The sequence below is a fragment of the Onychostruthus taczanowskii genome, unplaced genomic scaffold (genome assembly GCF_017590055.1).
Source record: "Onychostruthus taczanowskii isolate IOZ18803 unplaced genomic scaffold, ASM1759005v1 scaffold42, whole genome shotgun sequence".
In the NCBI taxonomy this organism is placed as follows: Eukaryota; Metazoa; Chordata; class Aves; order Passeriformes; family Passeridae; genus Onychostruthus; species Onychostruthus taczanowskii.
The window spans coordinates 6,193,671-6,221,569 of NW_024501682.1; the positions used below are offsets into that span (position 1 = coordinate 6,193,671).

The 27,899-nt window shown below is 37.1% G+C and overlaps 1 protein-coding gene across 2 annotated transcripts in view; it reads right to left on the minus strand.

Moving 5' to 3' along the window:
* The window catches only part of BABAM2 (BRISC and BRCA1 A complex member 2), a 162,571-nt gene that overhangs the window by 64,627 nt on the left and 70,045 nt on the right, over positions 1–27,899 (minus strand). For both annotated transcript variants that reach the window (XM_041413497.1, XM_041413498.1), the window contains exon 7: positions 11,007–11,116. In XM_041413497.1, the coding sequence (XP_041269431.1) occupies positions 11,007–11,116 (110 nt within the window). The remainder of the gene's footprint in view (positions 1–11,006; positions 11,117–27,899) is intronic.

The window sequence follows — 27,899 nt, forward strand, 5'->3', positions numbered from 1 at the left end:
CTTTGCAGTTTCTATGTGAACTGCAGGAAAAACTCCTACCTGGCATGCAAAAACCAGAGCCTCATGTCTCGAAAACAAAACGAATTTTTTAGAGACGTGTGCAGTGCTGAAAACAAACAGCCAAAAGAGAAATCAGAAAATAGAGATGAAATGTAAAGAAATAAAACCCCAATGGAAGGCAGTATGTGAAACCTAAGTGATAGGTAAATTAACAAAAACAAGAGTACCGATTTAAAACAACAGGATTTGAGGAGGTAGAAAGCAAGTTACACATTCATTACAGGCACAAAAGAAACACAATTTTTGAGCCATGGAACAAATTAGGAGAATCACTACATAATTACAGAGACATGTCATCTAACCATCTTCCCTTTACAGAGCAAAAGAAAAAAAAAATCTGGGAAGTCGACCAAAGACATGACCTGAAGGAACTACCTCTACCGAATGTCCCAGAAAGCCCTGCCTGCGTGGAGAGGTCTAGGGAAGAGCAGTGGGCACACACAGCTTCCCAGGACAGACAGAGGTTGCAAAACTGTTTGGGTCAATATCAAAGGCAACGTCGACGAAAGGAAAAGGAAAGGAAAGCAAGCAACTGAAGAGCAGAACTGCTTCACACGCAGTACTTAACATATGGAATAAACAGTACTGAGGCAACACAAGGGAACAATTAGTCTGAATGGTTTTGTAAATATCTTGGACAAATACCAGAAGAGAAGAATACTGAGGAAGACACTGCCTAATTCAGGGGAGGGAAGGGGCCTCGATGGCTTTTCTGGCCTCCCTCTGTCCTTACGTGCCCTGTATTTATATTTGAACACTTGCATTACCCAGCATATAGGCTATTTAAGGTCAGGAAAGCATTGCAGTAGCGCAGCTGCCTCCAGCAAGTAGTGCTTGACATCACTAAACCACACAGAAGAGCACAGCCCTTTTATTGGCTTCAACAGCAAATATCTGCAAGCAGAATTGTTTCGCTCTATTTGTACAGGTTTTTCCACTGCACTGTGGTGTCTGCAACTTCAGTACTAACAGAGTTTTGTCCACTGAAATTGTTAAACAGATGAAGTTTCTTCTCCATGTATTTTTAGTGGCCCCTGACCAGAAACCAGCTCAAAGAATTTAGTTTTAAAACCCAACTAAAAAGAATCTACACTTTCATCATAATTTTCAGTCCTTGCCAAATTTAACTTGTCTTCTTCCATGGGTTTTGACATGTACTGCATGCACATACTAAATATCACATACAAGATCTCTCATTTAAATTCTGTAATATTCTTTGTTGACACACAAGTATGTTTTTCCAAACTATACATAAAAAGAGTCCTATTTATTAACACAATGGCCATATGATTTGTTGCCCGTAGTCTGCACTTTGATTAAACATAGATGAAGTTTAGTATTGTTAGAGGATGCCTGTGCAAGGTTCAAAATTCGACAAATGCCTGTGATTTTTTAAAGGGGATTCTTCAGAGTAAAGTTCCTAGGAAAGAAGTTCACCATATTCTTGAAGGGGAATCTGTTACCTAGGAAAAGACTATTCAATTAACAAGACTCACTCTTGACAATGTATTTTATACATTTTCTCCAGGTAGGTCTAGTCACAATCAGCTAAGCAGCTCGTAGTAGTTAAGTAGCAGGACAGACTGTGACTGTATCATATGCCTTAAATAAAATAAGCAATACAATGAACCACATTCTTAACAATAATTAGGGAAAAGGAAACCCCCAGAAATTCTGTTGTCACATTTTAAAAAATCAGCCATAATTTATTTTGGGAAAATGGCATCTTCCTACAATGGACAGTTAAGGAGGTATTAATGTTCCTTTCAAGAAGGCATCAAGTTTAAAATGCCACTTATTATTTGCAGGAAAGATGGGAGGCAGAAAGCAAAGGAAATTGAGAGGTGATACCCCGTAGTACTGTGGGGTCAAGAAGTGTATGGGGAGGTAAGCTGGCAGGGAAACCAGCCCTCCTGGTAACGTCAAAGAGTGCACTACAATCTGTTTTCGCACAAACAGTGGGGCCAAGACCCCTCCCCTTATATTCTCTCTCCTGCCTATCAGATTCCCCACACTTCTCAATTTCTCTGCCATACTTCTCAATTCATGCTCCCTGTACTGCCACATTCCCTCCTGGAACATCAGTAACAGGCATGTGGTTCCTAACAGGAACTACCAGCTGTCCCCAATGGGGGGGATGGGGGACAGAGGGAGAAGACAACAGAGACAATCAAACTGAGGTCTTTCACATACAACTAGGTCTGTGCTCACACTTGTCACAGGTTGTATCTGCAAATCCTTACTTTTCTCTTTCCAGTGATCAGAGATTTGTACCAATTGAATATGGCCATTTGGAAGCAAGCACTAAACAGTAGCTGAAGTTTTGTTAATTGTTTAAAATAATAAAATATAAAAAGTCTGAAGACAGAACACTAATATGCAGAACTCAATCAGAATGAAGTTCTCTGAAAACAAATGGTTTAATCACCATACTCAGAAAGCAAATCCCTTATCCCATATATGCAAAAATCAATTTCAAGAAAGCATACTTTGTTAAGATACCACGTTCTGTAGTGGTGGGTTTGCATTTACATCAAGAACTGGGACAAATACCCACGCAGCAACAAAAGTGGGTTCAAAGTGTACTCTAGGAAATCTGAGTTTTAATAACTGTTGAAAAAATGTGCCTTTCCATACCCACTGCATTTTCTGCCAAGATTCTAATTATCTCATTTAACTACTGCTTGACAGTTTTGGTAATTATTACCCAGATAGAATGAATACAGTAGAACAACTAAATCTCAGCTCTGATCTGAAAGAAAAACCTTCTATGACCTGCTCATGCCACTTTCCATCCTTTGCCAGCAGACATGGTGAACCAAGGAGGCCCCAGCTGACTGGAAATCAGCAAATGTAATGACTATGTATAAGAAGGATCAGAAGCAGGATCTGGGCAACTACAGGCCTGTTAGGCCTTGCGCTGGGGAAGGTCATGGAGCAGATTGTCTTGAGTGTCACCACATGGCATGTGCAGGACCATCAGGGGATCAGGCACAACCAGCACCGGTTTATGAAAGGCGGTCCCGCTTGATCAACTTGGTTTCCTTCTGTGACAGGGTGACCCATTAAGTGGATGAGGAAAAGGCTGCAGATGTTGTCACCGACAAGCCTTTGACATCACTTCCTACCAAATTCTCCTGGAGGTGCTAGCAGGCCATGGCTTGGACAGGTGCACTCTTCACTGGGTAAAAAACTGGCTGGATGGCTGGGCCCAGAGAATGGTGGTGAATGGAGTTAATCCAGCTGACCACTAGTGGGGTCCCCCAGGGCTCAGAATTGGGGCCAGTCCAGTTTAAAATCTTTACTGATGATCTTGATGAGGGGATCAAGTGCCCCTTTTTGAATTTTCAGATGACACCAATTTGGGTGGGAGTGCTGATCTGCTGTAGGGCAGGAAGGGTCTGCAGGGGGATCTGGCCGGATCGAAGGGCTGGCCAGTATGAGTTTCAAGAAGGAGGGACAATAAGTGCTGGGTCCTGCACTTGGGTCACAACAGCCTCTTGCAACACTAGAAACTTGGGGAACTGTATCTGAAAAGCTGTCCAGCGGCAAAGGACCTGGGGGTGCTGGTCAATAGCAGCTGAACATGACCCTGTGTGTGTCCAGATGGCGAAGAAGGACAATGACATCCTGGTCTATATCAGAAATAGCATGGCCAGCAGGACCAGGGCAGTGACTGTCCCTCTGTACTCAGCACTGGTGGGGCCACACCTCGAGTGCTGTGGCCAGTTTTGGGTCACTCACTACAAGAAGAACATTGAGGTGTTGGAGCGAGTCCAGAGAAGAGCTGGTGAAGGGTTTGGACCACAAGTCCTGTGAGGAGAAGCTGAGGGAGCTGAATTGGTTTAACTTAGAAGGAGGCTCAGGAGGGACCTTATCTCGCTCTCCAACTACCTGAAAGCAGGATGTAGCCAGGTGGGACTCAGCCTCTTCTTGCAAAGGACAGGTGATAGGAGAAGAGGAAATGGCCTCAAGTTGCACCAGGGGAAGTTTAGATTGGATATTAGGGAAATTTTCTTCACCTAAAGGATTTCCAAATACTGGAACAGGCTGCCCAGAGAAGGGGTGCAGTCACCATCCCTGGAGGTATTTAAAAGATGTGCAGATGTGGTACTTAGGGACATGGTGGACTTGGCAGTGTTGAGTTTATATCTGAACGGGATGATCTCAAAGGAATTTTTCAACCTAAAAGATTCTATGATTAGATTTACTGATAAATTACCAGAAGCCTCAAACTTGTCAGGCAATTTTAAAATTTGATGCTGTCAGTAACTTGGAAGCACTTTTCCTCTACAAGAGCAATTTAACTCCAAAGAGGCAGTCTTTGGAATTAAGTCTGTTTAACAACAGAGAAACTACTGCTTCAGTTGTGATTTCCAACAATCTTTGTATCTAACTGTTGGGTTTTTTTTAAAGCAGAATTTAATACCAGGATGTTATTAATGAAAGGAAAAATAAATTCACCCCAGAAAAACTCCAAATTCCCCTACATATGAATTTTACCTGAACCCGATTTTTCCATTGCAATTTGAAGAAACACCTAGTCAGTAATTGTTTAGGGTAACATTTAACCCAGTTACCAGACCCTATTACTGCCATACCAAATGCCGCACAATAAAAAGATGACTCCTGCAACAAATTTATTTTGTCAGCCTAATTAATGTTACAGAAAACATTTCAAGGAGTTCAAACTGTCCATACCATTGGTCCAGAGTTCTTTAGGACCTTTTGTTCCTGAAGTGAACTTCAGTATCAAAATAAACACATCTAAAAAAGTAATTTAAAAATATTAAATTTTTAATATTTACTATTGCAGATAGAGAGGAAGATTTCAAAAATACTAAGTACTGACCTAGCTAGTAATGAAGATTACAGCAACCTTCAATACTGTTGCCAGGATTAGTTTTGACTAATTAAAAATGCTTTTGACAATCTCACTGTACAAAAATACAAGTCTAAACATATGGGCAACAGTAAAGAATCACTAACACCTTAATGAATAATGTCTGATGTCCCCCCAAAAAATTATTGTGTTCCCTTTTTCCTTCATTGTCACTCTTTGTAGGTGGATAAACATGCCTAGAGACAGTGATATCACAATAAAACCCTGAGAAAGATATTTTAGTTGAGAAGAGATTTATAACAACACTTAGAAATTCCTGTGTTGAAACACGGATTATTACAATGAAAGGTGGCATACTCATAGCACATGACAACTAACATGATACAGAATAGGATGTTTAATTAGGGTAGCCTGAAATAAATTATATGTGCACAAGTGAAAAAGGGTAACAAATTAATGGAGAGATTCAATCTAAAACAATCAATTTCTGTAGACCATTCTACCCTAGTCAGAAGTATTCAGAGGGAGTTGAAGAGGGCTGTGTTGAATCACATTTTTATTTTCTTTTGTGATCTTTTACTAAGGAATTTTTTGTATGTGTATTTCAACCACATAAGAAAATACTTCAAGTGATAAAGTGCCTGATATGTAATGTAAAAATACTCCCTCCACCATCACATTACAGAGCCTTAAACATACAGGCTGACACTCAGAGCTTGAGAAAACCTCCAGAAGACATAAACTCTTCCTAATACTCAGCTTTAAGATTTGCTCTGAGTCTTGAGGCAATACTGAGCTCTGGATTCCCACAAAAGATACGTCAGACCAAAAACTGTCCCATGTGTCCTATACAGGGAAACTGGTACCTCATTACCTAGCAACAAAATTGGTCCCACTGAACTGCCTCAAGTATTTCATACCTCGACAAATAGGTCTAATTGCTTAGTCTCTTAACTGACTTAAAGATCTCACTAACTGAGCCATTTAAAGACAGCATTAACATATCCAGCATTAAAACACCATTTAGATGATGGACACATAATCTTAGCTCTCCTACAACTATTTTCACTAATTGCTCTACAGCAGCTTCAGAGGGAAGAAAAAAAAAAAAGAACAATCAGTACAGCTGAACACCTGGAATAGAAGTACAAGTCAATCTGCTTTGACTGCCAGTCCCAGTCTGTCCTGATCTCTTCTGAAGCTGTCAACATGCCATCAAAAGTTGGTAGCAGCAAAACAGATTATTTTTTGGACACAAGAAGAGTACAAAGCAGAGCTAGGTTGGCAATCAGGTTATGGTACTGGCTATAGTTTCTGAAGCCTTGGCTGACGGGGGCATGGCACACACAGCAGGCAGGTAAATAAGTCTGATGCACTGGCCAGGCACTGACCAAACAAAGCCTAATGGAACAGGAAGCTCTGCAAAGCAGCTACAATTCCTCCTGCTTCCCATGTCTGCAAAGATGTTCTGGGACTTGAAGAAGCCATACACTGCCATGGATGACTACTAAAAATTCTACTGAAATCATCAATTCACAAGAATAATCCCATTTTAGTATGCCAAACTGAAAATCTTCTGACTTCTAGAAAGCAGACATATAAAAAGGCATAAGCACAACCATTCATTTAGTGACTGTGTATGCATAATCTGTGTGAAACAGCAGGCTTCTACTGGAGGCAGCACGGCATGCCAGCTTCAAAGGTGAAGCCCTTCACAGCTCCCCTGTGTCTCAAACATAGCAAGAGGTGGTACTTGGCAGTAAATGGGTAATATTCTATGCTTTTCCAACTCCCGGCAGAAAGCACAGGTAACAGACAGGGAATACCTCAAAGCAAACACACGTTTCATTTTCTCTTCAATTTTTTCTTCAGTGAAAAACATATAGGAACATTCAAAGCCAAAGAGTTCAGATCAGGTCCTTGTTATTCTCCCCTGCCTGTATGGGAAGGTTAAACGCAGTCACCGAACTCTGCATACCACCCTCAGTCACGAAGAACCCTCTGGCACAGCTCCCAGACCAGTAAAAAACGACCATTTCAGCCCCCAAAGCATGGAGTCTGATCCATTTAAGCAAAACAACTTCTACTGACAGCTGGTTTTCTTAGCATATTCACGTCTGTGTATTTATCAGAGAAAAGCCCTCCAGGACAACAGTGTTTATTGCAGGATTATTTCTGTGAACACAGGGAACACAGCATTCACTGAGCAACAGTGTTTCTACCCTAATATAGTTTTTTCTTAAAATGTGAACCAAGATGAACCCATTTTTATGTTCTTTAGCATGGATGACTCACCAAAAAAAAGAAAAAAAAAAATTACATACATCAAATGTTTTCTCTTAAGAAAAAAGCCCAAAACCTTCTGATCCACATTCATGTGTAGTATGCTGACACAAACTTCTAAGCATTAATTTAGAAATCATCTGTTCAATCCTGCACTGATTCTTTGGATTTAGAATCTAATGACTTTTAATAAATGAGAAACAAAGACATGATGGGCAGCTTTATTACAAATTTCCATCCCACAAGCGTATCTAGTACATTGTCACTAGAAAAGCAATTTTGAACAAGATGCTTTCTACCAACAGGTTTAGAACCACTATATTCCATGAGAATAACTCATGGAAATGCATCAGAGACTTAAAGCGTAAATATCTCAGCAGATCCTTATCATGCCCTAGAGCACGGCTGTGCCTACCTAGCTCAGCTGTATGACCCTCTTCCCAAAGCACAGCAGCTCACAGCAGAGGATGGAGAGCATCCTTAGACAAGTCGCCCACCATGAGGTGGGAGGAAGGGAAGGATGAGCTGGGGACACACTCATGGATGCTGACAAGCATCAATCTCTCAAGTTGTGTGGTCAGTCTGTGTGGTTTCTCAGTTTACCACTTCCTACAGAAGTGTGCAGAAACTGTTTTCTATGATACTACAGTAATGATGGTAGTTTTAAAAAAAAACGAATACATCTCATAAAAATCCCATGTTTCATTTTATCTTGCTCTAATTCTGAAATAATTGAAAGTAACTGTTATTGGCATCTATTATGCAATAAAAAGTCAGAAGAATTATTAAAACTATAGAATGTAAGCTTTTTAAGTGACTGATTTCAAATGAAGGAAACAGTAAAAGTTGCTGTTAATGTGTTAATGTGTTTTGAACAAATAGTATCAAAATGAACTTTTCAATTAGCATGCTTTAATGAAAGAATTAAACCAGGTATTGTTATGAATAGTTATTGATGAGATTTTTATAAATTAATACAAGTAATTTCCATCCCTAAATGTGGGTTTGGTTGGTTCATTGTAAGAGCTTGACAATCTTGCAGCCAGACATCACACCATACAAGTCAATAAAGCACCAGAATTGACTTGAATGATCCACAACCCTTCTCTACTGCATTTCTACCTGCAGCTTTAATATGTGAACCTTTTCAAGCCAACCAGTGTACTAACATCTTCACCCCAAACCTAAAAGGTGGACATTTCCCTGATTTTGGAAATCTCTCTTAGAGAGTATATGACAAAGTGCAGTCAAAGTCCTAGTATTATTATGCCTACTATCAATTTAAAAAAATAGAGCAAATGTGTTTTACAAAAACCCTTCACAGCAAAAAATCTATATTCACATTTCTAGGACTCAAATCTGCTGACAAGATCTGTGGGTATGTATCATTTTTAGAAAGGTCAGTGTGGGAATGTGTGTTTATATGGCAGAGCACAAGAGCAATGAGACCTCCTGGGAAAGCAGGAGATAACTCGTTTTACACAAACAGGCCCTTTTCCTCTTATTGCTCTACAAACCTGAAATGTTATTTCATATGTCAGGAAAATGCTATTCCTGTTTGCTCATTCTTCCTAATGTGAACACATTTTAGTGTTAGCAAAATAACTGTGGGAATTTGGTATTTTTCACATTTTGTTGAATTCTTGGGAATGTTATGTTGGGAATTATCAACTATTACTTGGGACACCTTAAAATCTGCTGCACATTAAAAAAACACTGGCAATTTGCTTACATGGCTTTTGTAGATCCAATTACTGTGAGCAGCAGGAAAGACCTTTATAAGCAGAACACAATTCAAATGTACCATGCCATGGCCTCAAGTCATTAAACTAATCTGGAGGGCTTCTTGAGGCTTTTTATACTTTTGGCAAAAAGTATGAAGAAGTACACATTGTTGCTTCAGTTCCCAAACACTGGGAAGTTAAATATCTAGACTCTCAGCCCCTGCTAAACACAAAGATTGGTTTTGGGAAAGAACAAGAGAGAAATGCATGTTTGCTATTAAAGCACAATTTACAAACAGTGGAAACAGATCCATACATTTTTTCATGGCAAATAAGAAGTAGCTAGTAGCATAAAGGGAGGTGCAATAGCTCACAAGAAGCTTCAGTAATTATCATTATCAGTACCTAGATACTGTGATGGAAATGTTACAAATGCAGAAAGACAGATTGACTTAGATAAGTATCTCAACCTCAACACACAAATAATGTGACAAGGCGTGGCACAGAACTCCAGGGTTTACTGGCATGATTTGAACATGACTGCATCAGCTGTAAATGACAAAAGCCATAAATACACCAGAATGTCAGACACATACCAATACCACTCAAGTATCTTTCTGCTGTACCGCTGTACATCACACATCTAAAATCAGATGCTCTTTAGGGCACTGAGAGAAAATGCAATACTTTTAGGAAGACAAAGACTTCCTTTGTATTGCTATTCTGCTAGGTATCAAGAGGTTAACATCTTTCTAAAGATACTGCTGAAAGTGGAAAAATATGCAATGCATTCATTAGCTGGTGGATGATTTAGACAGATATACCTGGGTGGCCTGAAACATACTTAACCATCAACATGTGACTACAGCTGGAAATACAATGGAAACTAATGGTAGCCCATTTGCTTTTAAGAGTTCAGAAAAAGAATCCTTTGGAATATAGAAGCATAATTACATATTTGACTACAATTATTCCCACAACTGATGCTGAAAAAAGGAATGACTTGATGAAAAATATGAAAAGGTGAAAGCTACTAAATACATTATCTGTGTGTTTGCACATGCATACGTAACCTACATTTTCTTAAAGTATCTCAGAAGTCTTATATCTTTATCTAAGTCAAATTCTGGTTTTTATTTTCTAAACTACATCCAAGAGTTTATCCAGATCAATATTCTGTTTATCAAAATGTCAAGATACCATGTTTATTCACTCACACAAACTTTATTCCCAAGTTATTATAAAACTGTGGTAGTCAGTATCTCACGTCTTTCCTCTACACAGAAGAGTCATCACCAGTTCATAGGAAAGTCAACTGTCCTATTAGCAAAAAAACCCACATCACTAAAACAATGTTTGTTTTTTATACCAGTTTGAATGTGGTATACCTGTAAAGTCTAACATAGTTATTTTTTTAAACATTACAAGACTGAAATACTGAAGACAAGGAAAAGCATTAAAACATTTTCAATTTCAGAAAAGGAAGAAAAGAAATTTAATGAAAACAGATAGATTTTTAGTCTCCAGTCCTCCATTTTAGGAGTAAAAATCCATTTCTCAGCAAATTTGCCAACTGGTAAACAGATCAGTAAGGTTCAATGCTCTTAAAATTAAATATTCAGACATTCTCCTAAAAAAAGTAATTTACTAAAGCTGCAAATTCCAAAAGCATAGCTAACCAAGCCCTTTAGCTTCTACAACAATAATGTATTCAAATGTATTATGTTTATATAGAGAACTTACCTTCTCCGCACCCCCCCCCACCCAAAAAAAATTTAAAGATTCCCTCCCACAAAAGCTATCACCATGTTGTACCACAGAAGGCATTCAAAATATACTGCCACAAGAAAGGACAAACGTGGTTTTCAGAGATTGTGATGCTACAAGAATTTCACATACAAACAAAACTAGCTGAGAGAAGATCTATCTTTTCTCCACCACACACACACACACACTCTCAAAGCAACCACTATAACTTTAAGCAATTTAAAGCAATAGTATGTTATCATCTAGTATGTTATCACACATATCAGGAAAAGATTGAAAAGTGCTGAGATGAACTAGAATAAACATTCCAGAAAAAACCTCTCACTCACTGTTCAATACGTGGGGAGAGGTACAGCTTAGGAAAAACCTGAGTAGCTTCTGCATCCTCAAAACTAACGGAGAGGAGAGCAACATCTTCTCCAGGGTCTTCATTCACATCCTGTACATAGAAAAGCAATATAAATTGGTAAATAACAAACTGAATATTTAAAAGCTTACAGATAAGAACTCATAAATCAAATATGAATTTATTTAGGAGATGCTTAAATAAGGAATCTAAACTGTAACCATTTCAAACCAGGTTGCAAATTTATTCTTTCTTACTATATTGGCATTTTAAATAAATATTTTGATCTGCTTAATTTCCTTTAATGTAGCAAAATAAAATTACTGAGTTATGAAGTATACAGTACTGTAGTTCTTCAATTCAGTGAACTATAAACTTCAGCAAAGATACAGATTTCATTTTTAGGAATTCTTGGCTTGACCTCAGATGCAAATGCCAAAGGAATTTTTAAAATATTGTAATATCACTGAGTTATGACCACGAATTCTGTATTTGTTATTTTTCAAAGAAGTTTATGGTTCAAACTTTCTAGTGTATTGTATTCAACTCCTGTTGTAGATTAAAAACATTTTTGCAATTAGAAATTTATATCTAGCAGTCACTGCCCCCCAGTTTCCTGCAATTATACCTATGCATTATTTTCAGCAAAGACTGCAGACTCCATGAAAGTACTGTAGAAGAAAAAAGGCATGCTAAATACAAGTTAATCTTAATGCATTCACAGTTGAGGTTTTCTTTGTATCAGGACAATCAGTTACAGCTTTGGGATCATCTAGAACAAATTGTTTCTGGTTAGGACCTCACATCTCTCCAATTCATAAATCACATACAGTACCAACAAGTGTATTTCTGCCACACACAACTTCATTTAAGCTCTTGACCTCTAGTTAGAAAGTAATGAGTTAGCAGCACAGTCACCTTCACTGACTGCAAATAATATGCTGCCACTTTCTGCTCACAAATAAATCTTCCAACATGTTTGTTCATATGTACACAGCAACTTGCCAAGATGCCTTTGTTCTTATCTGTTTTGGAAAAATAGGAGAGGAAATAAGATATGTACTCAAAGCAGGATCAACATGGTGCAGAGTGCCCTGGTATGCTCTGTCCTACAGGCAGCTGTGAGGAAGGAACAGGCAAACCACTTAAATATTCTTAGGAGGTCCTGCCCTCTGTGGGGAGAAAAAAAATTAAGTGACCACTGAGTGGTTTCAGGAAGGCAATCTTGTGCCATTTGAAGGTCTGGCAGGAGCAGAGCTGTTAATGTCCAGAGAGACGAGCCATGTACCAGCTATTACGTGCAGAACACTACATGCCAAGAAACTTAGTGATAAGCTGCAGGGAAGAATGGGTCTTAAAAAAGCCTAATTGTCTTAGATGAAAAATGAGACAGAGCTGACAGTGTTTTCTTAAATTCTGCCTTGGTGTGCAACTCACTTGTGACAGATGAAAGAAAACTGTACTCTTAGAGCTGCCTGTAAAATGGTCACAAGCACACTGTGGCTGGAAATCAGAGCACAGTTTTAACCCTAAGTTACAGGACAACACTCCATATGAGTGGTGAACACAATAGCTGTTGTCCTGCTGTGATCAGTTTATGGATAGCATTATGGGATGTGACTGCCTGTAACAGCAATGGATAGGATCTCGTGACCCAAAATGTTCCCTTAAGTATTATGTTTTTAAGTGGTACTATCATCTGAACTAGAGAAAATAGAACAGATTACAAAACCTTTATCAACAAGACAAATAACAACAAAATATACCCAAGAGTACAACCTACCCTGACCTTTTCCCCAGTATTTAATGTATTTCCATCACTAAGGAAAAAAAATTAAATAAGGAACAGCTTTCAATCCTGAAGCTGACTATAGCATTAACTGGCTTTTCCCCATTAATTTGCTAATTGTCAATCAAACGAAAAGAACTATTAAGAGAGATTGAACAGCAATGCTTTTAATGCTAATAACAATTAAAAAGATTTTATTTTAATGGGCATTCTTCAAGAGATGACAGGTACATAAAATGGTTAGGTTGATGAGAAGCTCAATGTAATCCTGTGACGTGCACTTGCAGCTCAGAAAGCCAGCTGTATCCTGGGCCAGATCTAAGGCAGCGTTACCAGCGAGACGAGGGAGGGGATTCTGCCCTCCTACTCTGCTCTGCTGAGACCCCACCTGTAGTGCTGCATCCAGCTCTGCCATGGACAGTAAATCCCCTCTTTAGTCTGGCATTTATGATTAGTGCTAAAAGTAGATATGCACACACAGCTTGACACCACGTCTAAGACCAGTTTCTGGAATACTACCAGGTGCTTACTGATTGAACAAAGTCAAAACAAGGAAACAGAAAAACTCAACTCCAAAACAGATTAGGTGAATGCCACTACAGCATCCCTTAACACATACAGTAATATTACATTATATTTTCTGTGCTCACTAGTGAACTTCATATGAAGAGTCATGTCAGGGGAAAAATATCCAAACAGCCACATAAATCATCTCTGTATCTTTTCATGTTAAGCTGCAGTAAAATGAAATGTGTAGTAAGAGCAATAATTTGAGACATGATATTTTTCCATTTACAAAAATAAACTCAACAAACACGACTGCAACTCCTGCTGCCAGCAGAGCACCATTATGTTCATACAGCTACTGTCCAATGCAAATCCATGTAAAGAAATTGGCATTCTTCTGTAACTATCACTTTTCAAATGAATTCATATTTTCAGCCCTGAAAAACAAAACTTGTTACTTTAAAAAGACCCCAAACCAGCATTCGTGTAGGTTTTAAAAGACACAGAACAGTAACACCATGAAGCTGCTCAACCTTATTGTTCAGGTGGCCACAGATTTACAACTAACTCCCTTCTATCTGACACCATACCATTTATTCCTTTCAGCCTCTGTTACTTTTATTTATGGAAGAAGCTGCTTGCTAGAACTGCATTTCACACTGGTATATCTGTTAGAACTGCCGTTTATAAAACCAAACCAAAACCACATGTCTTACAGATAAACTGTGGAAAACTTTTCAGCTAATAAACTTTTTTGATGTTGTCTATGCCAGTTACAACTTAACCCTTTCAGTGAGCTCTGTCCCGATCATCTGTAGAAACCTGTAAGTGATCGGGTGAGAAGATGGAACCTTCTAATACCAGGCCATGTCATGTGCCCAGAACAGGGGCTGAGATCTTTTCATTACACCACAGTGTCCAAAGGCAAATGTTGTTTTAATGCTTCTTACCAAACCCTGCACAGACAGCATCTTCTCTTTTCCCACTTCTGCACATGTATTTATTTCAAAGAATAGACCAGATCTGAATAGAGCCGCAAAGTAATAAGAGTCACCTCTATTCTTGTTTTAAAGCTGGCTTCAAAAGATAGAGTGACATCCAATTGCTTTGGCAATATTATACCCTTTTAAGAAAAAAAAAAAAGAGGCTGCTTAAGTCACATCTCATTTTTTAGCATTTAAGCATCCATGCTTTTTCTTCTTATAATTTGTATGTAACTTACAACACAATAGATGATTTTATTAAACAAATTAATTTTATATTCAAGAAAAACTGATTTTGTAAGAAAGCAGAATGGCAATTTCCTATAAATGTTAAATTTCAAGATTAGAACTGCCATAATAAAAGTGCCATTTTATACTCACAGAACTTTTTCTACACAAGGTTCTACAGAAGGCATTATTAAAATGAACTTCTAACTGAACAGAGAACCCATCCTAGGCCACAGGAATTTTGAGGTTTAAAAACTGAGTGTAAAAATGCTTGAGATCATTAGTTAAACATGTTATAATATACACCTATTAATTTTTCCAAAAGAGTCTCATGCCTTATAGTAAAAAAATGAGCCTCTAGAACATTGCAGTGTAAAAGATCCAACACAGATTTTCATGGTGCCTTTCTGCCACCTTGCTACTATGTCTTTTTTTTAAAAACTAATTTTTTTCATTTCTGAAAATGTCCATTCTAATAAAACACTAAAAAAATGGATATACCCTTAAAACTGAAAATAGTTTTATTTCTCAAGAACTGCAAGGGGTTTCCTGTGTTTACAGAATACTTTGCACAAAGGAACTTCATCCTTGTCAAAACCTCCAAAGCAACGTGGTGAGAAAAGAATAACAACAAAAAAATCTAGACATTTTTAACCCATAGGCTTTTTTTTCAATTGCAGAAACCGAGCAACAATTTACAAAAATAAATACAACTTTTCAAAAACAGAAAACTCATGGTATTTGATTTTAATTCACTGTTTGTCTACTTAACCAGTGCAGAGGAAAGGTTCATTAAGTATGCATTTTCAAAACTCAAGAACAAGAGACCATGTGAAAATATAAATGAAGAACAGAAGAGATGAAAATGGAAGTCTGAAGGCATTTAGAAATTTTTCTCCCATATACCTCATGAAAGAACTTTGAGTATTACAAAACTCCAAAGAAAAACTTAAAATTCTATTTCCAATTGTATTGGCACTGTGTTAACAGCCATTTGTTAGTTTTCATTTCTATTAATCTCAATTTACATTCAAATGCATGTTTCAATGTTTACAGCTGCTGCATTTCCAAGATCCTTAATCTTTTTACAAAGTTAGTAGGAGTTGTTTATGAAAATTACCATCAAAACCACTTTAAATACACTATCCAAACGGCATTGTTTTCTCATATCCTACCTACTGTAATTGAAAACTGGGAATTTACTGGAACTGACAATTTATTATGAGTCAGATGGTTGATAGCCAGGCCAACCAAAACATCTGCTCTGCACAGTCACAACTGCTATAACCCATTTCCTCTTGTGCCTGGAGTTCTACCAAGTTGTACATTAGAGTTCCTTTTCCTTAAAGATGCAGAGTATGGAAAATCAGTTATTACCTTTTCTTCATTATCAAAAAAAAAAAAAAATGCTTTGCAGCCTCTGATTAAAGTATACTTTTGAGAGGAGGTATTTCTGTATTTGGCACACAGGCGCAATTCCCTGCCCCAAACAGTAATACTTAAAGTGGTAAGTGACTTCAGTCTTTTCCTGGGCAGTAGCTGTACCTGTCTTTCCATGAAAGACTAAGGATGGAGGGGGCATGAGACTGGGAGGAGAGCATGAAATGGGGTGATGCACAGATGAAAGATGTGCCATTGAGAACCTGGTTTAGTGTGATTAACAAAAATGAAAAGTAAAGAAGAATTAAATTTTGTAGAAAGTATGTGCAGGAAGAGTACTAGCATGCTTTCTGGAGGACAAGCAGCTTCTGACCCTGGGGACAGCAGGAAATAAGGGAGCTGAACTTCTGGTAAGCTGTTAAGTCTGTACTATGGATATACACAGCAACTGGTGTGGGGATAAAAGTGAGGGAAGAAAGAGAACACAAACTGTTAAACCTATTGGATGTTCATTTGAGAAATGAGATCCTTGCAGATGATTGATATGGTAGATGCCTCCCAACAACGTGGTGAGGCCGAATCTGCTTCAGGAGGGAGGTTCCCAGTCCCAGCTGATTGCGCTTACCTCTTGCTGGAGGCTTCACAACTCTTCAAGAATTGGTTTTGTGATATGACTAATTGAAAGAATGGAAAACTTGAACAAATGGGGAAGGGATTGCTTAAAAGAAACAAAGGATAAACTTACATGATGTGGTGGAGGTCGTTGGGATAGGTGGAACAGAAAGGCAGAATACAGACAAGAACAGAATGTAGCGAGGAGACCTTCATCTTAGCATCTGCAGCCAGTTTATACTAAGGGGATGTTTCAGCAGACGCCTGTGGTACCTCTCAGCCCTACCAAATCAGTCAGCTTCACAGAAGTTGAGTGTGAAATTTGTATTTCAGGATCCTTTCTGAAAAAAAGAAAGGCCTCCAGAAGAGAAATGCATGAGAGTAACATGCATTCAGAAATTTAATTTCTTAGGGTCAAATTTAATTAAAGAAATTCTGCATGATACATATCTGTAACATACTTATTAACAACTGACCAGAGAACAATTTGGTTTTGAAGCTGAAATGTGAATTACACCAGAGAATACACCACACTGTTTGCTTCCTTAGTATTAAGAGGCCTCTTGCTTCACAAGAGTTAGCAATGTTTGGCTTTTCCCCACCAAATGTCAGTGTGCAATAAAATGAAAATAAAACACAAGCAATTGTACCCTTATTGTGTGGCAGTTTCATGAGCTTTGATACGAGCAGCTACAAGTTCTCCCTACCTTTTTCTTTATCTAGTTGTGAGTTTTTTTGGTTTAGTTTTGTTTTTTTAAAATAACAAAACACACTAGGTGAAAGCAGGCTAAGGAATGTGAAGTGGCAAATGATACTGAGAAATCTGCTTCACTCTAGGGAGATATTTAATCACTCCAGGAAATTCTTTCTCCTGTCTTCCAGGAAACCCACCAGGTCTGATCAAGGAGTGTTGATTCTTTAAATAGGAACTTAATGAAAACAAAGGCAGTTACCTTGAGTGCACTGCTCATGGCATCAAAGCTTTCCATACACAGTCCCTCTCCCAAGGTAACACAGCAGCAAACACCCTGGGTAAAGCACGTTTGATCTCACTGCTGTTCTGATTATAAATTTTACATGGAAATTGTAGGCTGGGAACAACTTTGTAAAATCTGAAAAGCAAGCTTCTAGGATGACACACTGGGTTTCCTTCATTAAACAAAATAAATCAAATATCTACTGAACATTAAAACTACCAGCAAGACCTCCAAGCATACCATTGGGCATCAATAGCTGAACACAAAAACAACGGATGTTACACAGTGTGACATCCCAGGGGTTCTTTTCATTGTCATTGTTCAGGGTTTTCTTGTTCAACATTTACACATTAATCTGTTTTGTCTATAATCTTTTCTGTTGTTATGGTCATGGTAATTTACTACTACTTTCACAATATGATTGACTGTTAAGAGTTAGGTAAAGAATGCTGTTAGGAAAAGCGTAAGAAACTACAAACGGTTAGGAGGAAAGAGTAATATTCTTGTCCATTAAAATACATGCTAGATTCAAAACCTTCAAGATTAATGAAATTTTAGACAATAAAAATTAATTTCGTTTGACAGCAGAAAAAGTTGTGGTGACACATTCAGCACAACAATACTGATTGCTTAGGTCTGAAAAATAATCTCAGAAAACAAGGCAGATTTCTTCAGTGGTCAAAAACATGTTTTGGCAAGTTTGAGACTCAAAATCTGAAATACATCATCCAGGCATGACACAGTATAAAATTAATATGTGGTACAGTACAAAATTAGTATTTTTTAATTCATGTCAAGCAATCTAAAATGTTTTCACATATTCATTTTCACATACAAGAGATACAAAACATATTTGCAAACAAGGATCATTCCATCATATTGACTGAATCTAAGTCTTCAGTTGTTAAGTATGTTTTGATGACACTACAGTAGAGAATATTTAATATTTTTTGAAGGGACTGATATGTAAGATGCTGATGATCTTAAATTTCAATTCATTCAATGACACTTCAGTATGAGTACATTTGCTCTACCTACTCCAATATCAGGTATCACATTCAGGTTAAAATAAAATAAAAACCCAGCATTTACAGAATTTGGAATACATCTGGTAATACATTATTTAAAAAAAAAAAAAAGAAACACAAAAAAGGAATAACTATTAGAAATCTAGATTGCTGGCTAGTAGTCTCACACCTGGCTTTTCTGTGCATTCATAAAAAAGCAGTTTTCCTTCCTAGAAAATTTAGGACATCAGTTTATCAAACACTACACAGGAGCACTGTTTTATTTTTGTTTAGTTTCCTTCTAACCTAACTTGTAAGCAGACCACATAAATCATTAAGTTATTACAAAACACTACAGTTTTGCCATTAAGCAAATTACCCTGAGAAACATCCCTGCCCCATTACTCTGATGAAGTTTTGTAGGCAAGGAAGAAATTCCAATACCACCATGTCTTTCTTAGAACCTCAAGGAAAGCACCTTGAGGTTGACAGGAGCACCTGCGTCTGCCATCACGAGCTGATAATGAGGTGAACAAAGTGTTCAGAGACTGCAAATCTTCGTTTTTAACTGTTCTGAAACAGCAAGCAGCAGTTGCACACACTCAAACCAAGCAAATGCTGCCATGTCTTGACAAACACCTACCTCCTCAACCTGTAGTTATGGCACTTTTTTCAAGGTAAGCCTTGTTTTAAACTCGTTTTCCTGATTAAGATTTGGGGACACACAAAACCTGGAATTCAAATCCTTCATTAGGATTTCACCAAGATTTAAAACTCTCCAGCCATCGCTTCTCTCAACGGGACTGCAACTTATTTAGAAAGCAATATTTGCATTCCTTTCCCCCATTTTACTGATTTCTCATCTCTTTAAAAATAGCAATGTCATTGCAGAGGCCAAAGAACAGTCATCTTGTGTCCAGTGGAAAACAAAATTTCTTAATAAATACCCAAGTACTTAACTAGATGACAAAGAAATCATTGATACAATTCTAAATAAAATAATTTTCTTGCTAAGCCAACCTTCTAATTGCAAGTATGGCTTTTCTATAAATGCATATTTATATGTGCAAAAAACACCATAACATTAGCATTCAGGGCTCATGTCCGAGAGATTCAGAGGTAACAATTCTATTTGGGAAGAACATAATGTATTTGTGCAAGCAAGGATTCTAGGTACAGAGCTGACTCAGAATGACAGCATTACATTAACAAGAGTATTGTTTTAAAGATAATTAAATAATTCATTGATACAATTAATAGATCTCACACAAAAAAAAGAGCAAAAGTTAAAATACTGTCAAAGAGACATCAATCATAAGTATTTCTGTAACTGTGTAACTGTGTTGTGGTTGCAAGTCAGCAGAAGCATTTATTTTTTAAATCAATCCAACTTTTATTAAAAGCTTTTCCTCCTGCTCTATACATATTCTTCCATGTTCCTGGTTCAGTGAATATCTCTGCAAAATCAGAAATACTATAGATTACATGGGTCACAACAAGAACACCAGAGTAAAGCCATATCCTGAGCTATGTCTTCAGTGAACCAGGAAGTACCAACATGATTTCACAGATGAAAAAGTGAATAATCAAAGTGTAAGCAAAGTTAAACTTGTTCAGTGGTCTTTCACCACTGCAGCTTAGCACTGCTGACCTGATTTAAAAATATGAAACATTTTATTTTAAAAGGAAGAGTCAATATTAAAACTATTAACTGCTATGAGTTGTTTTGTCAATTGCTGTTTCCTGAAAATAACAGGAATGTTACTTATTAAAGTTCACAGGACCTTTGATTCACAAACTGCTGTTCTGCATTCCCATCTCAAGGATATATTTGTATTTCTTTTCCAGAGAATTTTATTATCCCCTCGATTCACAAGCAGTTATTATGCATTCCCATTTCAAGGGTATAACATTTTTATTTCTTTTCCAAAGAATTCTATTATCCCCTTGTCTCATTATTCCATTTATGTCAAATGGATCTTAAAAATAGGAGCATGTGTCTGTGTGGGGCATTCTCTGCTTTGGACAAAGAATATGGAAGTCAGAGCATCCTGCCCCCTTGAGCCCTATTTACAAACATTCAGCTTTCCAACAAACAACATACTTGGTCTGCACACAAGACTAAATGTATACAGATGTCACAAAGAGTAATAACTGTAATAAAAATAAAATTTTTGCAGTAAGAAGAGAAACACAGCTTTTCTCTTGTATTTCTGTGAAGGTGGACCCTGATGCAGGTGTGAAGCAGGACACTGGAATGAGGGATAAAAGCTGTATTCATAAAAAAATGATTGTGACATTGGTATTTCAGGGTTCACATCTGTACTGCTACGTAAACCAGGCACATAACGTAAGAAAAAGTCACAGGTGTAGTCTCCTTCTATATATAATAAAAAAGTGACACTTGATGACATGCTGCGTCAAGAGAGGTCTTTGGAACTTCCAGTGTGAGACAGTAACTCCTGTACTTGGGCACACAGCTCAGGTGAAGGCTGAATCATCAGATATTGTTTACCTTGCCCAAGACAGTGCCTGAAACACGGGGTGCCCAGCTCAAATGTAGTCCCATTGAATTAAAGAGGTAGTTGCTAGAACAATATATCATGTATTTCCAGATGGAAGACTGACTCCATCACTGACATTTCCCTGATTACTGACTCAGAAAAAAATCACCACATCTTTTATCTGTTCCATCAGTGCATCCATTACCAAGTTAGAATGAAGAATTTGGAGAAGTATAGTTAAACTCTTTTATGGTGTCTGGAACTGTATTTCAATAAAAAAGATTAGAGTTCAAAGGCTACTAATATTCATACCACCCTTGAATTTTTAAAGTCTTTCCTGACACTTTCTCTCATATCATCTGTCCCAAAGTTCAGGGGATAATTTTCTGTAAATACAACTTTTAATGCTGTCATAAGGCTCAAAGTTGCCTTCACAAGCTCAACTGTTTCAGCACAGCATCCCAGCATGCACGAATTACCAGAGAGGAATATCCTCTGTTCTAGGTCTGATATACAGCTTTCCAACCATAAAATTGAGTAGTTTGAGTAATACATTTTTTGTTAGGGGGGGAGATCTGATTACATACAAGCAAAAGTTGGATCACAACAAGAAAGTTCTAACTGGAAGCTTCTTATCCTGTTGTATAAGAGAGAGCATTTGATTACTTTACCTTTTTTCTTTTTCTCTGAAGCAGTAAATTCAATACTACATTATTTTCAGAAGTTTTCTGAAATAATGCAAATTTGATGTTCAAGCTTCACAACTCATGGGATTTGCTGGATGATTATTGATTTGACTCCACCTTGCAGTTATGAACAGTTAAGAGTTCATGGGGACACACAGACAATGGTAACTCCTCTACTTTGCCCTTCTTGATGAACCTCAGCTGTCCTACAGGGAACAATTTCAAAACAATACAGTCCCTTAGTTGTCTTGCACGTACACCTATAGTGGGGCTCACTATGATACTTTTTTGCAGACAATACAAAGCATTTTTAAAAAAGCTTAGGAAAAGTGCAAAATTGGATGTTCTTTTAAAATAACATGTGAAAATCAAAATAAGTGCCAGCTAAAAATCAGAGAAGCCAATACTTAAGATGCCATTGTAAAATAGAGCAGATTAAACATAAGATGGAAATAGTAATATCTAAATTCCTATGTATAAGTGTGAAACCATCGAGCCTTTTCTACTAAGAAGCCACAGTTGTGTCTTATCAGTGACAAAATTGCAGTCCACAGCATTTTGAGGATCAAGGGAGAAGGAAGATTCAAGTCACATGCATTCTGGAAACTCTCTGAAATTGCCAAATTCAGCTCAATTTTCTAATTAATCTTTCCACTCTCCGCAACCTGATTTTTGCAAATCTATGTAAAATTCTAACATCTTGATATCTCACATGTAAGATTCCTGGTTTTTTTTCATTATAGCATTTATCTAGAAATGAAGTGTCTCATCTGTTATTTCTAGGGTTCAGACATAATGCTAGAAGCTTATCCTTTCTTATTATTTTCTGAATATTAAGAACAGATGAGATGTTGGCCCACCGTTTGCACTTTGTATGCAGCACCTTCCAACATCACAGAAGAAAACCATCTACACACACATTCTGCCCCAACCCTCACAACTAACCAATACATCAATACCCACATCCTTGGAAATAGGAAAATATACTGAGGAATGTAGGAAACTACTTGAAGCTAGATATCACCTCTAGCTTCAAATAAACATGTTGAGAAACACTGCTCTAACTATACATATAGTTCAAGTTTTAGCCATCAGAGAAAAGTCTACAAATCCACTCTAATTAAGACTGAATACATTAAGCAAAATCACTAACTGGTTGCAGCATGTTCCTTTTAAGGTCTACAAGTCAGAGTCTCCTGTTAGAGTCACAACTGAAGTAGCATACAGTCAAACACTATCACATAGGGAATCAATTTCTAGATACAGACATCTACACAGAATCAGTTCAACATCACACAGCACCAGTTCTAATGTAGGATCTTGTAAATTTTGGGAACATCAAGACTTAGAACTGTGAGTGTAGTAATAGAAATACACTGTGTATTTCAACAAACAAAAATAATTAGGAGCTATCCATGGAGCATGTAAATATTTTTTTTTGTCCTCACAATAAAAATAATTGCTAGTCATCAATACTGCAATTCAACACCACCTCAGTTTTATTTTATAGCTATGTAAAGAATGAACCTTCTTTTATATTAACTTCCCACTCCTGCAGCCTAAGTAGCCATGGGATGAATCTAAAAATTTTGCTAGTGAAGCTGTAGCCATATGTTTCTGTTATGTGCAGTTCATTAGCAATATAGCAACTCATGTTTAAGTGAAAATTTTAATAGACTTGACTTCTTCAAATAAATCCATTGCATTTTCATTTTTATTTGTAAAAGCAAGGACAAAAAATTCATGATTTACTTAAAAAAAACTGTTCTAAAGTTATGGCTACATTCAATACTTACCTATGCTTTACCCCCAATAAATTTCACTGTAATCTTAGCATGAATGAAAACAGTAAATCTGGGAAAACAAATCAATCTGTCCAGAAGCACAACTCAATTCACACCAGTTTCATTCTACAATCTAAATGAAGCTTCACAGAGCTACACTGGGAATAGACCCTCACTTTTAGTTCTGCTGGGTACTTCTTTCAAATGTGTATCTGTTTGCTACAACAAAGTTTATAGTATTTTGCTTTTATTGGTTTCAAACAATTCAAGAAATAACACTGACTGCAACCCATGGCAAAGTGTCCTACAGCTGAATATGTTCAAAGACAGCATTTTAAGACAAGATATAACAATTTATTTATGTTCACAATCCTTTGCACGATGCAATGCTAAATTTTGCAATGCTAAAACTCTTTAGACATAGCCATGGCATATACAGGTGCACCTACCCATATGTATGCATACAGGTTCTTCTCAAAGAAGATACACTCTAGTTACCAGATGGGCACTGCAGTAATTAGCTCAAATGAAACAGAAGTGAAGATCGTTCTGTTCTCTCACTCTTGCTGCTTCATTTGGGATTCACACTAGTCATGTCAAGTCCTGACCTTTCAGCCCAGACAGTTACGTCATGAAAACAAACTTCCCCTTAACTATGAAGCTCAAGACCTCTCCCTCTCCATGCAGTATTGTTAACAATTTGGTCTGCAACAAAAGCTACTCCTTTGATTTACAGTTGGCCCCCAAGCAATCTCCAGAAAGCTCTCTCTAAACCAAGCCTTCATTTCTTTTGATTGGTCCACAGAGTCCTTGAGGAGCATTAAACAGAAATTGTTAATATTCTTTGGAAACAGCTGTTGCCCTGGCTCCACACACACTTTTTAGCCCCTACAGTCTGCGACAACCATGATGAAAACTTCTACAGTCTTCACAGACTGTCAGCAGATCTGCTTCTGAAAATGCTTTGCATCTGGGCTTTAACCCTCTCCCAATGTTATCAATGGCAATATTTATACATACATGAAAAGAAACTTTCGATGTTTTCCTTCTCCCTGCCTAAAAAATTATGCCATTCCCTTTTGTCTTCCTCCACATTCAATTCCTCAAAATCCTTAACTAACTGAAAGGCTTCTTAAAGGTTTTTGTTTGGGTGTTGCTTTCTAAAATACATTATTTTATTTCCATGGCATATGGAAACAAATACTTCAATTGAGCTCCTTCAGCCTGAAATACAAACTGGCTACTTAAACACATCCAGCTTGGTCTTCCCTCAGAACACCTGCACTTACTTGACACTACTTTGTCTTAAGGCTGTGTCCAAACAGACGTGCTTATGACAAGTGGTTATTTTTTTGCATTTAATAAATATAGAAAATATATCCTTTTCCTCTGGGATTAGGAACCACGTACAGATTTCTATCTTTTCTTCCCCAAAACTTTTATTTTCTTCATTCTGAGAAGAACTTAAACCCCACTGCATTAATCAAGCATAGAGTGTTCCCACATTAAGAAATACTCTCTGCAGGTATTTTTGTAGCTATGAAATTGAAGATGCTTTACATTAAAACTTTAATCTTCACAAGATTACTATAATTATTAGTTACACTATAATAACTGGTTTTGTGGCAACCACGTTTGATGCTCTATTGTTAAAAGAAGAGCAGTCCCTTTCATAAGACTTTACTATCTGGAAGGCAGATGTATAAAGATACCAGGAAAGTCCAGAGACAAAATTGTTTGTTTGCTTTGTATTGTAATTGACTCATTTTTTATAGCTCTCACAACAAATTACCTTAGAACAAGAAAAGGAACTAACTGAAGAGCATTCTTTGCCATAGCCAGTTTCACTGTGGAACACACTGAAAGGTGAGGTACAGTTATTTAAAAAATGGGGAGAACAGAACAGACACACTCTGACACTGCTGCCACATTTCCTCAGGAAACTGAGCTAAAACTACAGCTAAATTAACAACTGGTTTATCTGAAATATGGTAGGGATACCCTTGACAAAAATGTATAAAGAATGCCTTCATGAAAATGTGTTCAAAGGATATCAGCAGTACTTCATTCCTACTAGAGGTTATAATTTCCAATTGAAAAGCCATTCTTGAGAAGGAAAAATGGAAATTGCTGTTGTTGTAGGGGTAGATATATGAGATTACTACAATGGGTATTTGCAGCAAGTCCATTATATGCTGTACTTAAGGTTCAATAAACCCAGAAAGCAGAGGCTCAAGATGGTGAAATGACCATTGTTTATACAGCTCCTCAGAAAAAGTCATCCACTCATTTTCTCAGAAAACAGTTTTAAGACAAAATGTTGCCTTGATTAATAGGGTGGTGACAAACAGTACAGGGGGTAAGTATGAGCTATAAAAGTTGAAAAAAAATGTTCCATAAAACTCCTTATGTGAGGAATACAAGAATTTAGATAACTTTTGATTGAAATTACCTTTGAAAACATTAAAACTGGATGTCTATTAGGTGAAAAAAAATGCAGAGTGGGCACAGACACTTCTAGTGCTCATCAGTCTATAATGTACTCCTTGAACAAAGCAGATGAGGTCTTATTTTACTGCTTCTCAAAGAAAACTAAGATAACATTATTGAAAACTTTATTTCCTACCTACTTACATTGGTGAAGAGCTACTCACTAACAGACTGTAGCAAAGGTGCTATACCTTATATAATATCTTAGAGTCAACAACTGTCCCCTTGTCTCAGTTCAAATAAAACACTTCGGTGCACTGTTCATTAACATGATTAACATAATTCTAAGTGTTTCTAAGCTGAGAAACACTTTGTTTCACTATGCTTACATGAAGAGACCTTTCTCTAAAGCCCCATGCTTCGTGACCTGGTAAATTAATTATACACAAACTGCTGGTGGACTAATTGCCAAAAACATAGAAACATGTTTCCTTTGAAGAGGAGAGATACTGCATCAGACTAGACTTTGAAATAGGCAAAATAAGAGGAACTATTCTGCTGAGTCTTCATGGTACAGAAGTTCACTTCTAGTTACAGTCTATGATTTTTCCACCAATTTCATATGAAATATGAAGTGATGCCACTCTTCTTCTATCATATTTTCAACAGCAAAATGCATTATCCAGAACAAAGAACGGAGCCACAATTTAACTGCCATGACATTGTAGACAAGTCACATAATGCACTGACTCCTCAAAAATTTTTCAACATTTCAATATATCAACTATTTTCCATGTAGTCTCTGATGCTTGTTCAACTATGTCAGCTAAAAAAAGGTTTATTCTTAGCAGAATATGAATGCTCCCAGTGACTTAAACACCGTTCTTTAATCTAACATAGTGAAATTATTGTTAATGCCAAGTCCAATAGGAGATCCTTTTTCTTGGCTGTAAGTCTGCAGGGACCTTAGGTAATGGAATCAAAATCTTGAGCTTTAAACAAGTACTGGCACAAACCTAGCTGCAGTAACCAGAGCAACCTCAAGCAATGTTGTAAAACCTGATGTCTGCTCAATAGCCTATCTTTTTTTTGAGCCTCGGGCAGTTGGTGAATATATATCTTTGCATTAATTCCCAGTTAAAGTTAATTTTAATTAAATAAACTTAGGATGTTCTAGTCCTCACCACAAATGATGTGTAGTATTATTTTAACAAAGAAGTTTAGTCAATATTTGCCAACTTTGAGAAAATCCTTTTTAGTGGATATCACAAATAAAGTAAACACTGATCTTCAATTTTACTTGTATTATAAATTATGTCACTTTATTTATTTTGAATTGGTGAAAACTTCTGTCTTCATATTTTATCAAGGCCTAGTTTTATTCTTTTATTTACACAAGGGAAGTTAAGTACCTTACACACTTTAGCACCTGAAAATGTAATGAAATATGGTCTGAGGGTACCCAGCTCTGATACTGAGTTATCTTCATTAATAATTAAAGCTCAAAAAGAAAAGTAACAAACTTCTGACACTACTACCAGCAGTAAGTTAGGCATGCTAAGACTGATCTGCTTTGGGACCTACAGCGTTGTTCTGTCTGAAAGACAGCACTGAGTATATAATCAGAAAATAAACAGGTCTTAGACCATCTTAGAAATACGCCTTCTACATGTATATAGAAATCCCAAGAACTTTGCAAAGAATACTCCATTAATTATTAAAATACCTTCCAATACTGCCTTTCGAAGTCAACATACCTCATTTACTATGCTTTTCACTTGATTAAATAAACAAACCTTATTAATTAAATAAATTCCATATAAGGAGGGTTTTGGTCCCACTGACATACTGGGGAGCCTAACAGGCTCCAGCACAGTTCAGAGCACGCAAGAAAAAAGATGAAAGCCACTCTCTTCTGAAGAGCATGAAATACTATGGCACTAATCAATCAGACTTCTGGAGCTAGGGTTTGAGCTCTGTGTTGAGAAA